The sequence below is a fragment of the Mercenaria mercenaria genome, chromosome 1 (genome assembly GCF_021730395.1).
Source record: "Mercenaria mercenaria strain notata chromosome 1, MADL_Memer_1, whole genome shotgun sequence".
Lineage (NCBI taxonomy): Eukaryota > Metazoa > Mollusca > Bivalvia > Venerida > Veneridae > Mercenaria > Mercenaria mercenaria.
Window position 1 is genome coordinate 67,575,957 of NC_069361.1, and position 24,020 is coordinate 67,599,976.

Below are 24,020 nucleotides of genomic sequence, written 5' to 3' on the forward strand. Positions count from 1 at the left end.
TGAAGAAGCCGAGTTCGGATGCCCAAATAAGGGGCAAATCATGTGGCAGCAGACAGAGCGGAATTTCATAATTCTGTTTCTTATCAAGTATAACGACATTTGGACACAAAACAGAGACTTGGCCGGTTTAGATTTTTTATTTTAGACCAAATTTTCCGCGGCACCTGAGGTGAAAATTTCACTAAATCTGGTGCCGATCAAATCCCGTATTTATATGATTTAGACATGAAACACGAAGGATTTGTTAAATTCGTGGCATTTTAGATGAAATAGTGCTTATTTTACCTTCTGTGCATCAAAACACTTGCGGAACTCGTGTAAAACACTCGAAAAATGCGAAAACTGGCACATGAGGTGACATTTTTGGCCGAAAAACGGACGTGGAGTGGCCTCAGAAAAAATTCTCGACTTTAACATATGACTTGTAAATGGAACTGCGCAAGTTGTCTTTACTGAAGGTTTTCTGAGAAATAAATGCAAAAATTGCCGAAAATTAGATAAAATAGTTCCCCTTATAGGTTATACAGCAGTAATTCGGTCAAAAATGTGCTTCCGTGATGTAGTCGAAAGAAGTCCCTAATAAATAGTTTCTATTTTTTCCATTTTTCGCGCATTTGCGCGTACACCGGGAAGGGGGTGGGGGAAGCAAAGAGGCATGATTTCACTGGTAGAATGATTTTTATATAAAATAAGACACTTCATGCTTATATTCGCATATTTTCGAGAAGTTTACTTGAAAACGAAAGTAGGGTGTTTATTCTACGGACCGCTTTCTGAAATGCGGCAATATGAGGGTACCTAACTTCAGTTGACTTTCATTTCACTGCATACTATTCAACACCCCTTTTTCTTTTCGTTTTCTTGAAGCAAACTTGTATAGATATCTTGTGGAAAATAGGTCTACGTAGTGAATATATAGAAACTGTATCAAAATTGATCTGAAGTTGCTGAATTTTATATGAAACAAAGAACAACTTCTTTTATTGGTATATAGCCTCAAGATCCCGCCATGGGAGACATAATATTAACACATTGTGATTACCACTTCAGAGCCATCAGTATTGGTTCAAGAACACTAGTTATATTTGTGCCTCAAGTTATGTAAATGACATCGAATTATGCAAGACTGTAATTGGTGCTTGATATGTGGCATAAAATCATATGAGCCGCGCCATGAGAAAACCAATATATTGCGTTTGCGACCAGCATAGATCCAGCCCAGCCTGCGCATCCGAGCAATCTGGTCAGGATCCATGCTGTTCGCTTTCAAACCCTATTGGAATTAGAGAAACTGTTAGCGAACAGCATGGATCCTGACCAGACTGCGTGGATGCGCAGGCTGGTCTGGATCCATGCTGGTCGCAAAGCCACTATGTTGGTTTTCTCATGGCGCAGCTCATATTTTAAGAGATAAAACGTATTAGCTTTAACATGTATTCGTATTTTTGTAATTGTATCTGTAATGTTTTAATATGCTAACTGAGCCCATTTCAGACCTTGAAGCCGTTGTTGCTATAAGTTATTGCAAGAAATATTTACTTCTTAGTTTACAGAAATATTGATTGGATTTTCTAAAAAAATATTAAATTCGATTATAACTCCAAAAGTAAAATGGATACAGTGAATGTACTTTAATGAGTTCTAAAATATGTATCGAACAAGTACTTTACAAAATAATAACAGAAAATTCTAGGACAATAAAATTGTCATAGAATGAAAAGAATAATATACATTTTTATATAAATAGCAAGAAACATTCCTTTTTCTCCAGAGGACTTTTTATGAACTGAAAATGTTTTAAATTTAAACATATGTTGGATGTTTTAGACAAATGTTAATGCAATGTTGGTCCGTTGGCAGAGAGGAAAAATATGAAGTTTTATGCACATGGGATCAACAGCAACGAAATATTTCAAGTCAAACCATTAAAGTATACAAATGTGTGAGGGCGTTAAGTCGAAATCTTTTCGCACAGTGGTCTCAATTTATAACCAACGCATTGAAAATCGTTCCATTTGTAGTCAATGGCCGCCCATATTCCTACACAGTCTTCATTGCCAAGATTGTCTGGCTGACCAGGTCCCCAGTCCGAGAAAGTCGGGCTTGTGTTTGTGCCATACCATTGATAAATCCCTTCATGTGTCTGGTCAGTCAAACCAATCCATGCGCCAGCTGATACTGAAAATAAGTTTGGAATATATAACTTACGGCCAGAATATAGGGATAACACACGTTTTTTGTTTATTAACGCGGAGAATGTTTGTGACCGAGACCGAAGGTTTGAAACTACTTGGGGACATATTTGCAAATGTTCAGTTTGAAGTGAATGAAGAAGTTCTCTTGGAGATTGTTTGACATAAAACAAATACATTTGAGCCTTGGTGTATAACTACCTTCCGTAAGTCAGCTGGATAGCTTTCTCACATGAAGGGGCTCAAACTCACTTAGGTGACACACAAGTGATTCGGAAAAAGCAAACATACAAATCGTTTTCGTTAAGATATCTGATTGCTGCCGTATTAGTTTAATATATAAATTTAACGCAGTTGTACCTCACACATCAAGTTACGACCCTTGGAAGACTCTGGACTCCCCCTCTTCTTATATTACCATCTATCTAGCTTTCTTTTAATTTCTACAGTTAAATCATTCTATTTCTTCTCCAACATTGTTGTTATTCATTTCGCTTAACTTCGTTCTCTTCCAATTACATTTTATCATTTTTCATAAGAATACAATGCAATCTTATATATAAAATTTTCCTTTAAAAATATACCTTCGGGGACGGACCGAACTACTAATGTTATATGAACTTGTGGTCCAGCCCTTTTACCTTTCTTATAATATTTTGCATATTTTCTGTATATGTACATTGTATATGTTGTCACAAAAAGGAAGGAATAAAATATGTTTAAACCAGCGACCGCGGAGGCATCCGTGGTGTTTGAACCAAGTATCCGCTATAAATTGCAGACATATACAGTAATGATAAATAGAAAATTTCATTAGTCAAAAGTTTACCATACCTGTTAAAAATAGTACAAAATGTTTGTTTTATATTGAAATGCAATGTAAATACATGTATATTGTGATAAATAAACGGGCCTTAAACGTGGTTCAAAAAAAAACGTTTACCATGCAGACTCCGCCAGCGGATTTAGTTTATCTGAAATTTACCAGTCTCCACCATGGTATACTAGTTTCTGTATAATTTACCAGTCTCCATCCCTCATTTTGCAAATGCTTACCTTTTGTTATCTTCAGAAAGTTTCTCAAGAAGGAGTACTCGGAGTAAGTGTCTAGTCGTGTGAGATAAGCACCACGTATGTCACAGTAAAGCTGCAATATGAACGACGATGACATTGTATTTAAGTTATTATGGTGTAGTTCATATCTATTAAGTTCTTGAAATTAAGTATATACTAGAAAAACTTCTAAAAAACAAGAGGGTCATGACTATATCGCTCACAAGAGTTGCACAGTTCAATTTGAAAACTGGCATGCAGATTCACAAGAGAACTCCATAGACCAATATTAGGATCTCTTTAGCTCACCTGAGCAATGCTCAGGTGAGTTTTTGTGATCACTCGATGTCCGTCGTCTGCTGTCGTCTGGCGTCTGTCGTCTGTATGTCAACATTAAGCTTGTGTATGCGACACAGGCTGTACTTTTTAATTGCTCTTCTTTTGTCAGAATGATTATCTTGATGAAATTCAGGCCAAATTCGAAAATGGGTCATCTGGGGTCAAAAACTAGGTCTCTAGGTCAGATCAAAGAAAAACTTTGTGTATGCGATAGAAGTTGTATTTTTCAATTGATCTTTATGAATTTCGATCAGAATGGTTGCCTTGATGAAATCTAGGTCAAGTTTGGAAATGGGTCATCTGGTGTCAAAAACTAGGTTACTAGGTCAAATCAAAGTAAAAGCTTGTGTATGCGATAGAGGCTGTATTTTTCAACTGATCTTCATGAAATTTTACCAGAATGATTGCCTTGATGAAATCTAGGCCAGGTTTGAAAATGGGTTATCTGGAGTCAAAAACTAGGTCACTAGGTTAAATCCAAGTAAAACCTTGTGTATGCGATAGAGGCTGTATTTTTCAACTGATCTTCATGAATTTTGATCAGAACGATTATCTTGACAAAATCTAGGCCAGGTTCGAAAATGGGTTATCTGGGATCAAAACTAGGTCACTAGGTCAAATCAAAGTAAAACCTTGTGTATGCAATAGAGGCTGTATTTTTCAACTGATCTTCATGAAATTTGATCAGAATGTTTGTCTGGATGAAATCTAAGAAGAGTTTGAATATTGATCATCTAGGATAAAAAACTAGGTCACCCGGTCAAGTTAAACAAAAACCTTGTGTATGCAATAGGGGCTGCATTTTACACTGGATATTCATAAAATTTAGTCAGAAAAATTGCCGTGATGAAATTAAGGTCAAGTTTAAATATGGGTCATCTGGGGTCAAAAACTAGGTCGCCAGGTCAAATCAAAGAAAAATGTTTTGTATGTGATAGAGGCTGTATTTTTCAATTGAGGTTGATGAAATTCGGTCAGAATGATTGCCTTGATCAAATCTTGGTCAAGTTTGAATATAGGTCACCTTGGTTCAAAAACTAGGTCAAATTGAAGAAAATACTTGTTTACACTTAAGTGGCCACATTTGTTGTCCAATCTTAATGAAAATTCGTCAGAATATTTGTTTCCATTAAATCACTAGGTCAAACATGTTTCCACTGTTATGGTGTGTTTCTCAGGTGAGCGACCTAGGGCCATCTTGGCCCTCTTGTTTAAATAGCGATGGCTTTTAACACTTTTAGTTGAGGTTTACCCATCCTTGGTAACTATGTGCTTTTAATCAAGATGGTTTTTAACAATTTTAGTAGACATTTACTAAAGGATATTAGAAGTGTTTGTTTCCCTTTTTTAGCACTGACGGCCGTTGTTGTGAAAAATAAAAATATTATGATATTTTTGGTAGATCGTCACCCAAAGAGCATTTCTGGGAAATTATTTCAAATCGGATTAACAGTTTTTGGTTAGAACATTTAAAAAATATTTCAACAATATATGTTTCGGCAAATTGGCGGTCATTTTTTTTTTTTGACGAATCAATAATTCTGAACAATCTTAGTAGTGGATCATCAAAAGACGAAAAAAAAAAAACCATTCCAGTAACATTTGTTTTTAAAATTGGGCCAACAGTTTCTGGTGTTTTAATTTCCCACTACACACTTATAGAGAAAGTTAACAATGGCCACTAACGGCTTTTTAAATCAAAATAATTGAGCAATCTTGGGAGAGAGCCATTTAAAAAACATTTCTTTGAATTTGTTTTATAACAAGACCAACTTCTTTCTTCTATTTTAAGCTCTGGTGGCCACGTTTTTTTCCAGGAATATCAATAATCTGAACATTCTTAGTAAAATTTCACCCAAGAAACTTCTGTTGGAATTGTTTTAAAATCGACACATCAGTTTCTGACATGAAGATTTCTAAAGTATCCACTATGTAGGCCAATAAATAGGTAAAAGTGACAACACCCTATGGTGACCATTTATTGATGATTCAGAATAATTTGGATATTTTTGGTAGAGGGATCAAATTTGATCAACGTTGATAGAGGGTCATTCAAGGATCATTTGACGTGTGATATTATTTTTAAATCGGACCGGGCAAACAGATTCTGACAAGAATATCTATAATGTTTACACTATGCACATACATGTATAGGGCATAGGGACCGCGCCATCCGGTGGCCATGTTTTTTCGATGGATTATAATCAGTTGACTGTTGTTAGAGTGATCAAAGAAACGTTTCTATGAAATATTATATAAAAAATCGGACCAGCGGTTTGGGATGTCATTTGAAGATTGTTCTGTTTTTAGCTCTGAAAGCCATGTTTTCGTGAAATAGGAATAATTTGAACACTCGTAGTAAATGATAACTCATGGAATACTTGAGTATATTTATTTTAAAATTGGGCTATCAGTTTCTGAAAAGAACTTATTTCATAATATCAACTGTATAAATATAGGAGAAAGTGGCCACGCTCTTTGGTGGATATGTTCGTGACGAATCAAAATAATTTGAACACTTTTAGTAGCCACATAAAATGGAGAATGGTAATTTTTAGTTTTTGGCGGCAATCTTGTTGGCCATCTTGGATTTTCCCAGACCGCCCCATGATGCGATACCACCACCCTTGATTTTCTTACACCCAAGTTGTTCCTCTAATCATTTATAGAGACATTTTCTCCGGACCTCTCGTGCAAACAGACAACCCTCAGAGACTGGACTATAGAGGGTGACCAAAATATTATTTGTGTGAAATTATTTTAAAGCCGGGCCGAATATTTTTCATCAAGGCGAATTGATACGTTTCATGCCACCAAAAAGTAGTTGGGAAGTTAAGAAAGCGATTAACAACTTTCTTTGGACAGAATCACATACCCATGCCTCTGGAAACGTCAGCAGTGCCTCATATCCAATATAGTAGCAATGGCCGCCATATGATATCCATCCATCAGGGCAACCTAAAAAAACATGCATGGTGTTGAAGAGAACAATGTTCCTCACGGTAACGTACATCGATACACAGGAAACTACTAGTACTTATTACACCACAAAGTAGACTAAACTTGCACCGACTTGCATTTCGTTTAAACAGCTTATATACATTGGCATTAGACTAGAAAAAAAACACTGTACATGTTATACCTTGACCCTAGGTTTACTATAAGAACCATGGTCTGAACGGTAAAATGCACTAGCCCATTTCGCGCATTTCTCACCTAAAACGCAAAGATCGGTAAATGGGGTAATTTATTTTCGATTTTTGTGAAGATTCGAGAATTCCTTTGCAAATGATAACTATTTAGATTTTGAATGTATTGATGAGACTCCATAATTGTTATTCGTTTATTTTTCATTCAATTATTCTTAAATTAAGCATCATTGCACGAAACTTTTAGAGCAGTATCAAATCATTTTAAATGCTTGAAATTCACCATCACAGCACCTTGGCCGATGAAAGAGAGTCCCTTTAAGAAAGATCAACCATGGACTTCGATTTTTTTAAAAGAAGCTTCTTATTTATTTTTACACATAACATTCCTATACAAACATATAGGAAGACAACCCTCGTTGAAATATGAGCCGTGCCATGGGAAAACCAACATAGTGGCTTTGCGACCAGCATGGATCCAGACCAGCCTGCGCATCCGCGCAGTCTGGTCAGGATCCATGCTGTTCGCTAACAGTTTCTTCCATTCCAATAGGCTTTAAAAGCGAACAGCATGGATCCTGACCAGACTGCGCGGATGCGCAGGCTGGTCTGGATCTATGCTGGTCGCAAACCCACTATGTTGGTTTTCTCATGGCACGGCTCATATGGCAATTATAGCGAATAAGATATGGAACAAGAAATGGCAAAGATGTTCCCGTTTGTGAAGAAAGCACCAAATTTTTCATGAAATTACTTTAAGGGATCCCAAATCTTAATAAAGGAGGAGACAGGCTCTATCTGCCATGAAACCTCCTTTTTTTAAATCAATTTAAAAAAAGGGAGGTAAAATGTCTTGAAAAAGAAAAGTTTTTCGTTTAAATTGAAATTTATCTATATAGTACATATCTAAACATGGATAACATATTACTGACATGGACCGACAACCATTTGGTATTGACAAATACACAAAGTTTACCCCAAAATACTCCTAATTCTCAAGATACATACTAAAAAGGGACGTAATCAGATATTTACTGTATGTTGAAATTTAAAACTGAGTGTGAAAAGAGGTTTCTTATGAAGAAAGCATGAAAGTTTGTATTTAACTATTATAAAGTATACTGAATCAGGAAAGGATTACATATACGATTTGTTGGCTTGAATCAACCAAAAAAAAAAAAAGAGGCCCCAAAGGGGAACTACGTTTTATTTATTTCAATCAAATATATCTACAACTATTTCCAAAAGGTTAATTCATGACCTTCATCAAATATAACTCTTAACACAAAATTTATTCAATTACATTTTATAGACATTCAAAATACATGGTTCAGGAAAAATGATATGATCATTAAAGGGGAAATTGTTAAAAAATCTCATTCAAAGGGCAAATTAATTTATTTTAATCGTTAAAATATCATATTACTGAACTTAACATAAACAAATAAACTGAATTCATGTATATCATGTATAAGATATCAAAATGTAAAAGCTCTGAGGTCCACGAGGTATCTTATATAACATACTTTAATGTACCTATATGTACATGAATAGTCCGCTTTACAATTTCTGAATATTCCTGTTCTATACTAGTTTCATTCTAAGATCCATTTAAAAATAGTAACGCTGTATTTGGTTTAAATTGAAGTTAATATTAACTGTTATACATGTAATTATTAGGGCAACAGATTTATATTAAAAACAGGAGCCCCTCAACGGATCTTTTTTGTATGTTTTTGTAGGGAACATCAAAATTAACTCCCTTAATCTTTTGTCTGTTACATTGAATCATGTTTTCAAATCAAATGACTGAGCGTTCGTTTTCTAAAACATACCAACATAACACTATGTATGTCTATTGAACCTCGATGTACTCAATTTGGGCATGTCGGAAAATTTGTTTGCACAAAAAACGGGACACCCATCTCACTCTGCTGTTCAAAATGACATGTGTTTCATTGGTAAATGAAGAGAGCAGCAGGAGAACAAAAATGATCAGCCGATGTCTGGAGTGTGAAAAAAGTCACTCTTGGCGTGATATTGAAGATTTTTTGATGATTGCAATTCAAGGAAATCTATTAATCTATATCCAAATCTGGATACCGAAATACCATTTAGCAATTTACGCAGTTTTAATTTGTGTTTGCCAATATTAGATGTTGTTTACGTTAACTAGAAAAAAGTTACGTTTCGCGTGAGAAAACTTGAAATATTTGCAATGTGTGGGTAGACGCATTTATCAAAAGCCTGTCAAAATGTGGATGCATAAGTCATGCATTAAATTAAACATTGAAGAAGATTTCAAAAACGATAACAAAAAATAGTATATCCTTAATGTCTGAGTTTTGCCTATGCAACGAAAGGATATTAGGATATTAAGTAAACAAATAAATAAATAAATAATGATAATAACAGCTTGCATATGGTTCGAATATGCGATTTGTTCACATGTGTAGCAGTTGGGAATAGTCTTGGCAGTTGCAATATATCATAGAAGGACGTAGTGTTTCATTGACGCAAATATTTTAAAACATAACTATATATCTACTGTTACTGTTGATTAAAAGTTGTGTTCTGGACTGTATTGTATATAGCAATTCACAGAACTCTGATTTTTCAACATTCTAAGTCTGGCATAATTCATTTTGTTATTTATCGTTGTATTAAACTAATTAAAGGAAAAATCTGCGAAATAGATATTAAACATTTTAAAATCTTAGATAAAATTATTAACGAATACTAGCACTGGCCAAATAACAAGCAATTATTCTAGGCCTTAATTGCGCTACTGAGTGGTATTCCTATATTGGACAAAGGTCACATATCAGCTATGATTATACATAGGATGGTCTGCAGTGAGCTCCATCGACATTACAGAGATGTAGAATATTATACTCTGACTCACACGTACAATGCTGTGCATGATCATTTCTTATTAGAGACATGATATTAGTATATAGACCGATTTGGAACCTAAGATAAAAATACACTGTTTTCTTATAAATTTGTCCAAAAGGCTTAAACTTATGCAGGATAAGAGTAGCTCAGTTATCTTAAAGGTCCATTACTAAGGGAAAGTGAGTTGGCAATTTTTTTCATAGCCAGTGCAAAGACTTCTGCAAGACACTAAATAATGAAGATTGGCAGGTCAAAATTTACAGAAGGTCTTTGGAACTCAAAGAAATGTATGTGTATTATGTTGAAATTTCAATGAATCGACAGAATGACCCCCCCGCCCCAGGTCTTTTTAACTTTCTTCATACTTCATAGAAAAATAATTGTACATATACTGCGATTTATTTCGAATTTCTACATACCAACTTTCATTTTCCAATAAAATGAAATAGTTTCTGTGCTTTTTAAAAGAAATTAAAATGTTCACTTTCCTTAGTATTGGACCTTTAAGGAGACATCAATTATTTTAAGGAGACATTGTTTATAACCTAATCGTTTAATCTTTACTTTCTAAATCTATGTGGCATGGCTTCCTTTTATGTCTGTATTATAATTATATTCATCTGTAGCAAATTTTTATATGTAACTATTTGCATTCTTGGGGTGTCTGCAGTAAATCACTGCACTTTAGAAACGTGTATAGTTATAACAATAAACCTAGGGCTCTATGGAGTGGTTCAGTGGGACAGGCAAACTAGTGGTAAAGGTGTTGCCAGCTCAATACGTAGGTCGTTGGCTCAAACCGTACAAAAGTCAATCTCATACAAACCAGTGCTCTTTTCAAGAAAGCGAAATTTAGACTATTGGTGATTCTAAAGCTTGAAATCTGAATCAAATTTAAATAACTTTGTATCATTAAACATGGTATAAACTAGCAATAATAAAAGAATTTATGTTCTCTTGAGAAATAAATCTATGTTATTTTTCAGTGGGTACGCAAGAGCTATAATTTCTGCTTCTGTTACTCTAATCCAGTCCATATAATATAACGTGCCTCGATTAATCAATTTCACGCACGAGCAGTTCACGGGTGTGGTCATTTTGATCAATTTTATATTTCAAACCGGTTCACTCCTTCACAAATAACTAAGCAGACAAATCGACACTTCGTATATAAAAATATGTTCCTCACATGTTTGAAGAGCTGGCGTTTTCCAGTAATGTTGCCACAGAGAGGAGGATGCAAGAAAAATGCAGATAAGTTTTTGAACAAATTGTTTTTTTTCCTTTACAGCGTATTTCATTAAATTAAAGATGAGTGCAAGGCTGCACGTTTTGCCGTTTTGTTGAGACGTTGTGTTTTTGATATTGGATGACAGTTTTACATGTCTCGTGTCAAAGCTTTGAAACGTCGCAATATTCTAATAATTTAGGATGAAAGCTCGAAGTTTACACTGCTTATACAGTCAAACTGAACGACTATCCTAAGCGAATAAATGAAATATCTTTGAACATTTCAAGACCGAAAGTCTCAATACGCATATTTTACAACAGCATAATCAACAACATTTTATTTGATCACTGCCTTAGATATACACTCTATTACAAATGAAATGCAAAAATTAAAAAAACGATTGAAAATTTGAGAATGAATGAACGCATCTTTCTATGGTTGTTGCTACTAGCAGTTGAATACTTACAAAGAGTAATAATTTATCATGCTGTCCATTATGGTCAAGTTGCTGTCGTTGCAGATGGTGATAATACAAAGTATACTAGAACGGATTTAGTAGATTTATGTACTGAAAAGGTCGATGTTGGCGAACACGACTAGTGGTCAAGACGATTCTTATGATGATATTGGAATGGACCAAAAAGATTATCAATTTTATTACTGACGTTGTTATTATGTCTCTCAGAGGAGATACTGGTCCAACGCACTCGTACAGGAGAATTAATTTTGTTTGTTTGTTTGTTCAAAAATGCTTTTTTACGCTGTACGTGTTGAACACGTGAGCTATATAAAATTTATATGATCCACAATTTTGGTATGCCTTTTAAAGGTTTGATACTGCGGTAGAATCTTAAAGTTCAAGCTCACTTCCTAGGTTGGCCGCTAGTTCAGCATCTTAAGTTTGGCGTTCGACTGGCCTTCTCTTATTATTGGTGTAAAGGGCGTGCGCTTCTTAACCGTTAGAGGGGGCCTTGACCTACATGGTCGGTCGTTCAACCAAATTCCTCGTATTGACTGTATCTCATATTAAACAGGGATTACAACTCTTCGGCCAGTTGATCTTTGATCCGTCGAAAGTTGTTTATAAATGTGTACTTGTAAGTCAGTACATATTATATATTTTATATATTTGTGGATCACTTTGCTACAAACCTCTAACATTTGGGTAAGCTGAAACAGACATCTCCCCCCTGTTTATGTTCTTGAGTGCCGCTTAGTGCAGTTGATTGCTTGGAGGGTTAACTATTGCGCGGCACAATGTGCCCGATCCTCACCATTGCACCCGTGTCTGTTGCGTACAATGTATAATTAAACAAATTTACTGAACGGATTCATTTATATATTTAGCTTCAAAATGGTAATGACTTATTTATCAGTTTGTGGAATAGTATTCTCCAGTATTTTGTGTGTTGGATATCAAACTATCTTTTCAGTCTCCTATGTCCACATAGTGGTGTGGGAGACATATATTATTTATTCCTCTGTGTGTGTGTGTGTGTGTGTGTGTGTCTGTCTGTCTGTCTGTCTGTCTGTGTGCGTATGTCCGTCGGTCACAAAGCTTGTCCGCACTCTAAGATGAACATTTCTCATCCGATCTTCACCAAACTTGACGAAAATGTGTTTGACCATAAGATCTCGGCCAGGTTCGATAACTTGCCAAATACTTCGGAATTAAGGCCCTTGAAACTTGTTTTTTTTATAATCAAAGCATTGAAAGTCTGATAAGGCAGTCGCGTTATAATCAAAGCACTGAAAGTCTGATAAGGCAGTTGTGGGAGACATGCGCCTTTCTCAAAAGCATCTCTAGTTTAAGAAATATAATATCGTAGTTATTTACTAATTGTTCTTTTTTATAATTTTGATGGTATCCTCATGATGATGATGATGACGACGTTGGTATTATTAAAGAAATGAATGCTTGCATGTGGTTATTCAGTAATTAGATACAATATTCAATGTACCATTTTATGGGCAAATTTTATTTCATAAAATATTTGGTGGCCCTCAACACACTTTGTGCATTTCGGTATGGCATATTGTATACACAATCATCAGCATAATTTAGGCAATCAGCGCAAAATCCATCATCATGATGTTGAGAATTCGTTGAGCATCTTGGCCTCGGATTTTCGGCAGCTGGATTTGCTAGCACAATTTCCAATTTTGCATTCTCCTTCCATTGTCTAGTATATGTGTGCTTATCATAAATTTAGAGCCTCAGCATCATAGCGTTGCCTATTTTGTTTCTATGCAATTTGGCTAGAAATCTATCATTTCATGATACTTCTATCTCATACAATATGCCATGGTATTTCAATAATTTTCTGTAATGATATTATAATAATAAAAGTCACGGCCTTATCCCATTCAATCAGCATTTGTTATTTATTGTCAATAGTCAGAAGCGACAGGCCGCTCTTACTGATATATGGTTTAAATCTAGGTCAATTCTCGTCATGGTTAAAACAACATTCTCTCATAGTGCGGGCGAGTCTGTCGCTTCTTATATTCATGTCCTACTGATAAAATAACATTTAGTACACATCCCATTTTCTTTTGTTATAAAGAAAGCATTAGGATGATGGTATACTTTAGCTTAAAGTCATTAATTGTCTTGAAAAACATGTAAAATTATGTTTTATATAATATGTTATACAGGGATTTTGCAACACAAGAAAAACACAAAATAACTATCCGTACTCCATGTACAGTATAAGTACTGTCAGATCGATGTGAGAATGAAAATTGTACGGAACAGGAATGCAGACTATTATATGAATTACAGTATGTACGTATATGTGAACTTGTTTTATGAAATACCCTTAATGAACCTCAAAATGTAACGAATGTTTAAATAATGATTTGATATCATTAAATACTACAATTAGTTTTGTTTACTTAAGTGATATGATATTCATACTAAAAAAATAAAGTCATCCTGTAAATGAGATTTTTAAACAATTTTCCCCATTTTAGGGCCTCATCTATGTCATTTGTCAGTGTCTTATATATCAAATGTGTATAAAATGTAACTGAATAAAAATTGTCTCAACAATTATTATCTACTGAGGTCGTAAAATAAATTTTTTATAAATTGCTTTCAAAAAACATAGGTCCCTTTTTGGGGGCCTTATTCTAAGCTGATTGAGGTTCCTGTGTTTTATCAGAGAATAAAATGTAGACAGTCGTTTGTATAACGCGTGCCTCACACTCGAGGTTCAGTTACATTGTTTCAGCAATCCAAACTGCTACCTGCAAAATACAGGAGGAAAATTTATGTTTTTTTAATTTACCTGCACTGATACTCGGCAACAGGTTTGTTACGACAAACAACAACAAAATGAAAGTCCTCATTCTGCCCGGCGAATGCAAAGTATCTAAAAACAAAGGTAGACAATTTTAGAACTTTCTATTTGCTATATACATTTATTGCCTTGGCTACTAAATAGTGCGCAGGGTGGAACTTCTTGCAAGAAGACCCAATATGGTTAATACCCGTATAAAATAGTATCTAATAGCTTGCTACAAAATAGCGGTTTGCTTACCAGGAGTATCAGAAAATCAAAATAGATGTCGGCATATCTTTTCGACATCTAAATAGAACAGCCAAGAAAAAAAAGACCACCTACGTTCAAACCGATAAAAATGCAATTCCAGGTTATTTAAAATGTTTTTAAATCCAGTGAAAAATCATACATTCGTGTCGATTCAATTTTGATCTTTGCCGTCAGAAAAAATAATAAAAGCTGTTTTGAAATTTTGGCGTCCAATTTTGAATTTTTCTTCGAGCCACGCCATTTTGTTGATGTTTCTTTTGTGAATGACCAGATTACGCGAGCAATCTCGCGGAAAGGTCTTCCCTTGATATTATTGCCCCAATGTTGTTTATTAAAAAAGAATCATTCACATTCACTATAACAATATTATGTGTGGAAAGAAAAAAACGTTAATTTTCGTATAAATAACATTGGCGTAACGATATCAAGGATTGCAAGCGCATCCAAGCGTCATTTACAAAAAAAAGAACATGAGCAAAATGGCGTCGTTTGAAAAATTCTCTCAAACTTGGACACCAAAATTTCACAAAGAACATTAAATTATAGCTAAAACTATTTTTTTCTCACGACAAAGATCAAAACTGAATCGACATGACTGTATGGTTTTCATTGAACTTAACTGTATTATAGAAACTTGGAACCGTATTTCTACCGGAAAGGTCTTTTTGGCTGTTCTGTTTAGATGTTGAACAGATCGATATCCTGACTTATTTTTGCAAGCTACTGTAAAAATTGTAAATATGAGAGTCAAATGTTATTTTTGTGCGTTTATACAGGTATAAAGCACGTTTGGACTTTTGCATCGCTTGGGCGATTCATGTATATCTGCAAGAAGTCCCAATGAGTTTAAAGCCGGTGCTAGTGGGCATGAGATGTGTTGCACGTTTCATAACTTCTCATGAACAGACTCAGTCAAACCGAATCTGCTATTATTCTGCTTGGTTGCATCATATGCCTCCAAAGGATCTTTTTATAGTTTTTATTAACTATCGCAACAGCAATCTTTAAGTGCCGTGTGTCGACTGTAAAAAGTCTCCCCGTATGTTAAATTTTCTGGTCCTTTGAGATCATGGAGTCCATTCAATATCTTTGTAATAGAATTCCGCTTAAACTGGTGCTAGTGGGCGTGAGAGATTTTGCACATTTTATTACCTGTCATGAACAGACTCAGTCAAACCGAATCTGCTGTTATTCTGCTTGGTTGCATTCTATGCTTCCAGTGGATCTTTTTACATATTTTATATATAGATATAATGCCCGTATAAACCCACAAAAAAGCATCTAATTCTTAAATAAACGCTTTTTCTTTCCATTCAAAATGTAAACGTGAATATAAATAGTTAGAAATAAACATAATGTTTTAGCCATATAATTTGAGCGGATATAATGCTTTGAATCCCATGTAAAATAAGTCGGCATGTTTCATTTAAGTAATGTATTCCTTTGCAATCATTTTATTAGCAGATTGTAAAACGAATATTCATTTAGCTCTGTTGTGGCAACAATCGGAAATGTATTGAGTTGTCAGCAACCACCCATTCATTTATCAAATGATCCCCGTCATATGTCAGGACCACTGGAACAAGACCAGAAAGAAAATGCCATTGTAAATGTTATACTCTGTCCCCTATAATGTATACTATGAAACCTGTACATATAGGGATAGGGTATCACATGTGCAATGGCATTTTTTTCTTTCTGGTCTGGTGCCAGAAGCTCTGGCCAACAATATTCCGTATGAAAAAATGAAAATTCACTTCCAGTTTTAACTAAAGACGCCTTATATAATCGCCGGTCCATATGATAGTATGTGCATTGACCGGTTCATAGTTCAACACAGCTTCACTTGGCTAAAGTCAGTACTTCAAAACATTATTTCTGATATCCTTTAATATGGCTTACTTATGAATAGTTAAAACTATAACCAACTATTGATCGGGGAGTCGTGCAATAGAGAAGAAAAGTTACCAATAGTTTCAATACCAAGGTTTATTAACATTTTTCTTATTTTTTATATGTTTCCTCATTCTGTTCAAAATTTGTAAGGATACTCCTTTTGCATAGATCTGTCTTTATTCAAAATAATATGAAATGTATTACTTACATGTCGTATAAGGCTTGAACTGTAGTTATGTTTATATTATATCCTCTACTCTTTATTCCTGTTTCATCAAATGTATCCTAATACAAACAATGATATTTTCGACGCAGACGAAGGTCTTTTAAATAGTGTAACCGGATGATATTTTTGTTTATCATATGTTCTAAAAAGAACCTAAATTTCATTGGCCAAAACTGCTCATCATCTGTCAATATATATTTCATGTTTAATGGTTACAGGTGTGGTATAGTACGTCATCAACAGGTGCGCACAATACTCCCCGATGCGGCTTTTTTGTGTCAAAACACCTCGATTCGGTGAGTAAACTTGCGATTATTTCATTGGTAAGGAATAGATTTGGAAATGACATATAGTCTAAAGTACCCGCATGTGTGTCTAGTTTATCACTGACGTTTGCATTTTTCAAGAAAGCCTTCCGTTTAAGAGAACATTTGAGCACAATGCACTTCATGGAAACACATCCCCATCCACCACACCATATTATATCAGAGGTCAGTGATATCTTGATTAATTACCGGAATCTATAGTTTCCAAGAAATCGGTAATATAAAATTTCGCCTTCCCGGTTCACCAGCTGAATCGATGCACTTCCCGGCTCTCCGCCCGTGCGGCATCGTCCAAATTGTTCGTGTTGGACTTGGCATGATTGTACTTTTGAATAACCTTTCAATTTATTTTGACGAATGGTACTTCAGTTGCCATACTAGCAAAACTAGTATCTAGCAATGAACGTTTATGTCAGTAATATACAGTGCTGGACGAAAGCATTTAATAGCCGCCGGTTTCTTTTTGCCATGCCGGTATTTGGCAAATTCAGCCCATATTTATACGCGCTTTACAAAAATGAAAATTGCCTTAAATTGTTACATTAACCTACCTATTTTAAAGTTAGTATGTTTTGATATGATATCATTACTAGTTTTTTGTAAATCAGTACGAGAAAATTACATTTTCATTTACCTTGCAAGGGGTTTATGATACATTTTCTCTTTCTTTTTCAGATCACAACGGAAACACCTGAGATATTCTGTAACTGTTTATCAGAATTAAATCACGAAGCCAAACACTTGGGGTTCAGCAGTGTGATATCCGTGGACAGATGAACATAAACTGCATATAATATGCATTCCTCGGGAACAAATTACACGTCAAAAACATCAGAATTAAAGAAAGAACAAAACCCGCTGTTTGTGGATGTCTGTGAAAAATGTCAGAAATGAAGATGACAAACGTAGTCGTTGTTTGAGATTCACTCAATCCTGACAGTATGTGGCAATATGTGCAGACATCGTTCAAAACAGCACACTGTTACGTGTGACCACTACCGTACCATATTTAGCCATGGACAGCTTTTGTAGACGAAATTGAATGTTATTTTGCGTGACTATGGTGCCCTTAAAACAATTGTGATTTTGTATAGAAACATTTTTTGTCTCGTCTGTCAGTACCTCTCCTTTCTTCTAAATACCATTTGGCAGATTTTGATGAAACCAAAGAAGTATAAAATAATTTTTTATTGCTCTTTAATGAAACGTAACAGCAGCCTGGGGCGTAGTTGGCTTTTTATAAATTGCAGGCCCGATGCGCCGAAGAAGCGACTTTGGTAGTAGGGTATGGGGGTATCCTCCCCACGAAAAATTTGAAAAACTAGAGTGTCTGTGGTGCATTCTGAGTCATTCTGGCGGAATAAACCCAATGCTAAGCGGAGGAGATTAATTCAATAAAAACACACAAAAAACGATCAAAGTTCAGTTTGTGACTAAGTTATCATAACTAAGTATAACTGACCAAACATCAGTATTATCAGTTCCATAACAGTCACACTGTGAGTGATATATAGGTTTTCAATTTCTTTTATTAGCATTCAGCAAAAAAAAAATAAACAGAATTTGTTTTGAGTGGATATAGAATATATCACATTGACAGTTGATGCAATTAAATATTTTCATGAGCAGGTAGCGCGAGTTATTGTATCAGTTCTCGATGTGATATTCGATATCCATTCACAACAAACAAATTCTGTTTATTTTTTGCTGAATGCTAATAAAAGAAATAGCAAACCTATATCACTCACAGTGTGACTGATAAAAAATATGTTCCTGTATTTTGTTGATGGATAAAATGATGCGAATAATTAAATCACTCGTGCTACGCACTCCTGATTTAATTACTAAGCATCCGAAGATCTGATTATATTTATTCACCGATAAAATGTAGTAAATCATTATTTATTAAACAGATGCACATTTCAATAATTATTCAACTATCCCCCTCCCCCCCCCCACCAAATAACAGGTCTTGGCCCCCCCCCCCCTTGGTAAAAAAACCTGTAAGTACCGTCGGACTCCTAACCCGGAGGTCGCGGGTTCGAATTCCGTCCGCGTAATTTGATCATGATGACATTCGCAACCCCTTCTTTCGGCGCAAGTACTGTCTATTTGCCAACATTAATAAAGTTGTGGGGCGATAATTTGCGGGGCGGTGGTATACGAGCGAGAAAACATTGACAGTTGATGCAATTAAATATTTTCATGAGCAGGTAGCGCGAGTTATTGTATCAGTTCTCGATGTGATATTCGATATCCATTCACAACAAACAAATTCTGTTTATTTTTTGCTGAATGCTAATAAAAGAAATAGCAAACCTATATCACTCACAGTGTGACTGATAAAAAATATGTTCCTGTATTTTGTTGATGGATAAAATGATGCGAATAATTAAATCACTCGTGCTACACACTCCTGATTTAATTACTAAGCATCCGAAGTTCTGATTATATTTATTCACCGATAAAATGTAGTAAATCATTATTTATTAAACAGATGCACATTTCAATAATTATTCAACTATCCCCCTCCCCGCCCCCACCAAATAACAGGTCTTGGCCCCTCCCCCCCTTGGTAAAAAAACCTGTAAGTACCGTCGGACTCCTAACCCGGAGGTCGCGGGTTCGAATTCCGTCCGCGTAATTTGATCATGATGACATTCGCAACCCCTTCTTTCGGCGCAAGTACTGTCTATTTGCCAACATTAATAAAGTTGTGGGGCGATAATTTGCGGGGCGGTGGTATACGAGCGAGAAAATAATTAAAACTACTGGTATTTGTTTTAGGTCTCGATTGGATTGTGTTTACAAGGATGTTCTAGTTTTTCTTGTTATCGTTTTTGAAATCATCGTAATGTTTACATTTCATGCATGACTTCTGCATCCGCATTTTGACAGGTTTTTGCATGCGAAATGTCAGGTTTTATCAAATAATCATTGATATATCTTTCTCACACGAAAGTAAACATTTTCTAGAAAACGTAAACAACATCTAATTTTTGCACATAGAGGATATTACATGAGTGTCTTTTCATATTGAATTTATTAAACGAGTTGAATAAAATAATAAAATGCGAGGCTCTGCCGAGCATTTTATCAATTTTATTCAACGAGTTTAATTAATTCAATGTGGAAAGTCACAAATGTAATATTCTTTTTATCACATGTTAGCCTTTCCTGTCGAAACATTAAAAATTCTACTTTCTTTTACTATATAAACAAATCAATTTGACCAACGTCTCCTTTACTATAAACGACGTCGACGTCAAAGCTTTATTACACTAGAATAGAACTCTGTATAGAAAAAAAAAGGATATTTATCAACATAACTTATATGATTATTGTGAATCGCGGCGGTTTTAATTATTTAAGTCTCGTCATAAATAATCGTTTTATACCCATCACCCCCGCAGCAGTTGTCGTTAGGGATACTGAATCAGCTTGTCTGTCTGATTGTCCGTCCGTACATGTGTCTGTCCGTCTGTATACACAATGTGGCGCGCTCTTACTCTTGAAAACCCCTGACAACAACTTAATGAATTTGATAATCTATTATAAAATTGTCTTGTGAATGACATGTTGATATATTAATAATTTTGTAGATGGTGGTGAAATGTACCCGTTAGAATTAGGAAGAAATGATATTAGTACAAATGATGGAATCAATAAGGAAAATTCATGTAAGTTTTATTTCATTTTTCATTTTCCTTCGTTTGTTCGTTTTTTTCTAACCTTCCATGATATTCTTTGTCCCATATGATTAATTCTTTCCTTATTTGAGCCGCGCCATGGGAAAACCAACATAGTAGTTTGCGACCAGCATCCGCGCAGTCTGGTCAGGGTCCATGCTGTTCGCTGGCACGGCTCATTTTATGTTGCGTGTAATCGTTTTTCGTTCATCACATAATCTAATTTATTATAATGTAAAACAACAAAAAACATGCGCGACAGTTTCATGGTATATTCTACATTTTTAGATGGTGATGAAGTGTGTCCAGTAGAACTGGATAGAGAGATCAATAACACAAATAACGTATCAAGTAAGTGATGGGTTCCTTCTTATTTTCCCCCTTCATTGCTTGAATGTTTGCTTTCTACGTGAAAACCGTGAATCTCTGTCTGTCTGTCTTTGTTTTTCTTCTTCCGACTTACTAAATGACTGACAGAAAAGTTAATGAACAACGTACAAAGGCTTTACTTATATATATAGACGAGGAGCTATCGTAGCGCAGTGATAGCGTATTTGCTTAATGAGCAAAAAGTCCCTGGATCGATCCTCCCTACCACTACGATATATGAGGTTGATTCCATGATTCCATTTGGAATGAGTCTCGAGAGCGATTAGTATAAATAACAACAACTTGTTTGTAAAAACAGCTTCTTTCACCATCGAGATAAAAGAAATAATTATTAAATTAATTCAATAACATTTAATTTACAGTGTTTGGTGATTCCATGTTGAAAACTTGTAACGCCTACAGTTCTTCAGAAGCCAGGAGTATAGATTTCCGTGGTGACAGAAATACTGATGAAAACCATATCTGGATAGAACAACAAAATAAAACTCAAGGTACCCTTTTATTTGAACTTTAATTTGGCTCTTCATAATTCTAGGTTTCTAATTTATTCTTCAAATAACAGTTCATAATTCACAAACAATACTTCACTTACACTTCACAGTTCAAAGTTCAAATTTTATACAAGTTTCTTATTCCATTATGGCATATATATTTTACATTTCATTAACGGTTGCATTTTTATGCATTAACGGTTGCATTTTATATGTAATTCATTGTTGTCGAGCCCGTTTGCATTGATGGATTATGAAACATGTGACAAGTATTCGTCATGGCCTAGTGTGTAGTTCAAAAGCCAAGGTCACACATATGTTAAAGGTCGAAAATAGGTATAAAAAACTGTCTGAGCTGTAATTTCCTTCCTATGATATATTTTCAAATTATGTATTACAAATGGTCGCCAAAATCGGACGGTATGTTACGTGCAAGACCCATGTCCTTATCTTAAAGGTCATAGGCAAGGTCACTCATAGAGGTTAAAGGTAATGAACTTCTCTATTTATAGAAACTATCATGCAGACGTCAAGTGTAGTAGATGAAAATGATTGTACGACAGAACTGGTAGATGTCACTGTAAGTCAGGATGGATCATGGTCAAAAAGGGGAAAAGGAATGAACAGTTTGTCAGGTACACACGTACATTCTGGAATGGAGCATATTCATTTTATGCCATCGAAGTTGGCGCATATTAAAATCGCGCTGTCCGTCCGTTCGTCCATGCGTGCGTTCGTGTAAATTCACTTCCGGGTGGTATCTGCCATCCATAAAGAGATTTTTAAAGGTCTTAGATGTCAAAGGTTAACAGGGTCCATTTCGTGTCCGGTCCATAACTTTGACATCCATGAAGGCATTTTAAAATGATTTAGCATAAATGTGTACCATAATGAGTCGACGTGTCATGCGCAAGACCCAGAGACCTAGCTCAGCTCTAAGGTCAAGGTCACACTTAGAGGTCAAAGGTTAACATGGCTTGTTTATTTCTGGTTCATAACTCTGCCATTTATCAAAGGATTTGAAAATGATTCAACGCAAATGTTAACCATATTGAGAAGATATGTCGCATTTATGACCCGGGCCTGTCAGGTCAAGGTCACAAAATGATTGTAGCATTCTTGGGCACACTCCGCGGTCATTTGTCACCAGTGATGACAGCTCTTGTTTTTCTTTATGATTAAGCTAACCTTTTAATATTCATATCCGATAACTGGGAATAATCCATTTTCGTTTACAATTAGGTAAGAATATTCATGAGAAGCAAATGTTTGCTAAATTTAGATAAAAAGTGAAGCCATGCCAAAAACATTTTGAATTTTTCGTGAAAATCGGGTACAGTCAAATTCGTAACTATTACTTTACAGAACAGAAGGAAGGTTCTTAAATTAAATATTTTAATTTTACAATTTAGGCTGGGGCCATGTAATCGGATTCCAAACCAGGAAGTGCCTAAATTATAGTACACGGGTAAAGACATGTGCGAAATGCAACGGCCATGGAAATGTACGCGAGCATGATTGTCGACTGAACTGGACAGGCTCTGCGAAGGCAATGGAAGCAGACATATTGGTTCAGCTGCACAAAATGCTAGTACAAATGGATTACGTTATACAGCGGTGATAGGAGATGAAGACTGTGCTTCCATTAAACATATCAGGGAAAAGGTCGGCAACGTAGAGAAATATTCAGATTTTGGTCATTTAAAAAGGACATTATCTAACAAAATGGAAGATCTTCATAAGAATAAAAATGTGAAATCTCTAACACGATTAGTTCAGTCAGACTTTCTTCAAAATTTTACATACGCATTTCATCAAAATAAAGATAAAACAGAGAAAGATATGAGAAAAGCGATGGAAAACATTGTTCCACACATGTTTGGTGACCACAACGAATGCGGCAACTGGTGTCAGAGTAAACGACAGGACAATTACAAACATTCAACATTGCCGAATGGAAAAGATTTGACAGATTCTGTTCTTAAAGATCATTTACTTCAATTACTGGAACCGTTTATAAGAAACCCCAAGAAGCTTTTAACATCAGGAAACTCCCAAGCAAATGAATCCCTTAATAACACAGCTTGGAGTAAGGCACCAAAATGTAGAAACTACAACAGGAGCGAAAGTTTCGATGTCAGATGTGGTGCAGCTGTATGCCAGTTTAATGACGGAAGGAGCTACATTGAAAATGTATGTCTAAACGCAAAGCTCACCCCCAGGAAAGAAGCGAAAAACTACAATAAGAGTCAAGACAGAAAAAGACTTTACGACAGCTCTTTTAAGTCGGAAAGAAAGACAAAACGAAGACGCGTTGAATTAAAGAAAAGAAGATCTAAGAAAGAAATTATATTTGATGTGAAAGAAGGCACAACATACAATTCTGGTTGCCTCCTAGCAGATGAAAACCAAATCGATACCTTTCAAATTAAAGATGCCAACACATACAAACCTGTAGAATGCAATTCGTAGGAGTTTACAGAAATATTTTTCGATTTAGAAACAACTACATTCGGAGAAGAAGCTGAAATAACAGAGATAGGAGCTTGTGTAGATTCGGGAGAAAATTTCAGTACTTTCGTA

At 35.3% G+C, this 24,020-nt stretch overlaps 1 protein-coding gene across 1 annotated transcript; it reads right to left on the reverse strand.

The window, feature by feature from the left end:
* Positions 1-1,616: 1,616 nt before the first annotated feature.
* On the reverse strand, positions 1,617-16,677 carry LOC123535204 (perlucin-like protein). The gene is made up of 5 exons (XM_045317769.2): positions 16,524-16,677; positions 14,156-14,239; positions 6,460-6,542; positions 3,249-3,339; positions 1,617-2,178 (listed from the first exon to the last, which is right to left on the reverse strand). The coding sequence occupies exons 2-5, from the start codon at positions 14,214-14,216 to the stop codon at positions 1,952-1,954; spliced, it is 462 nt and encodes a 153-aa protein (XP_045173704.2). The 5' UTR covers positions 14,217-14,239; positions 16,524-16,677; the 3' UTR covers positions 1,617-1,951.
* Between the last annotated feature and the right edge of the window lie 7,343 nt (positions 16,678-24,020).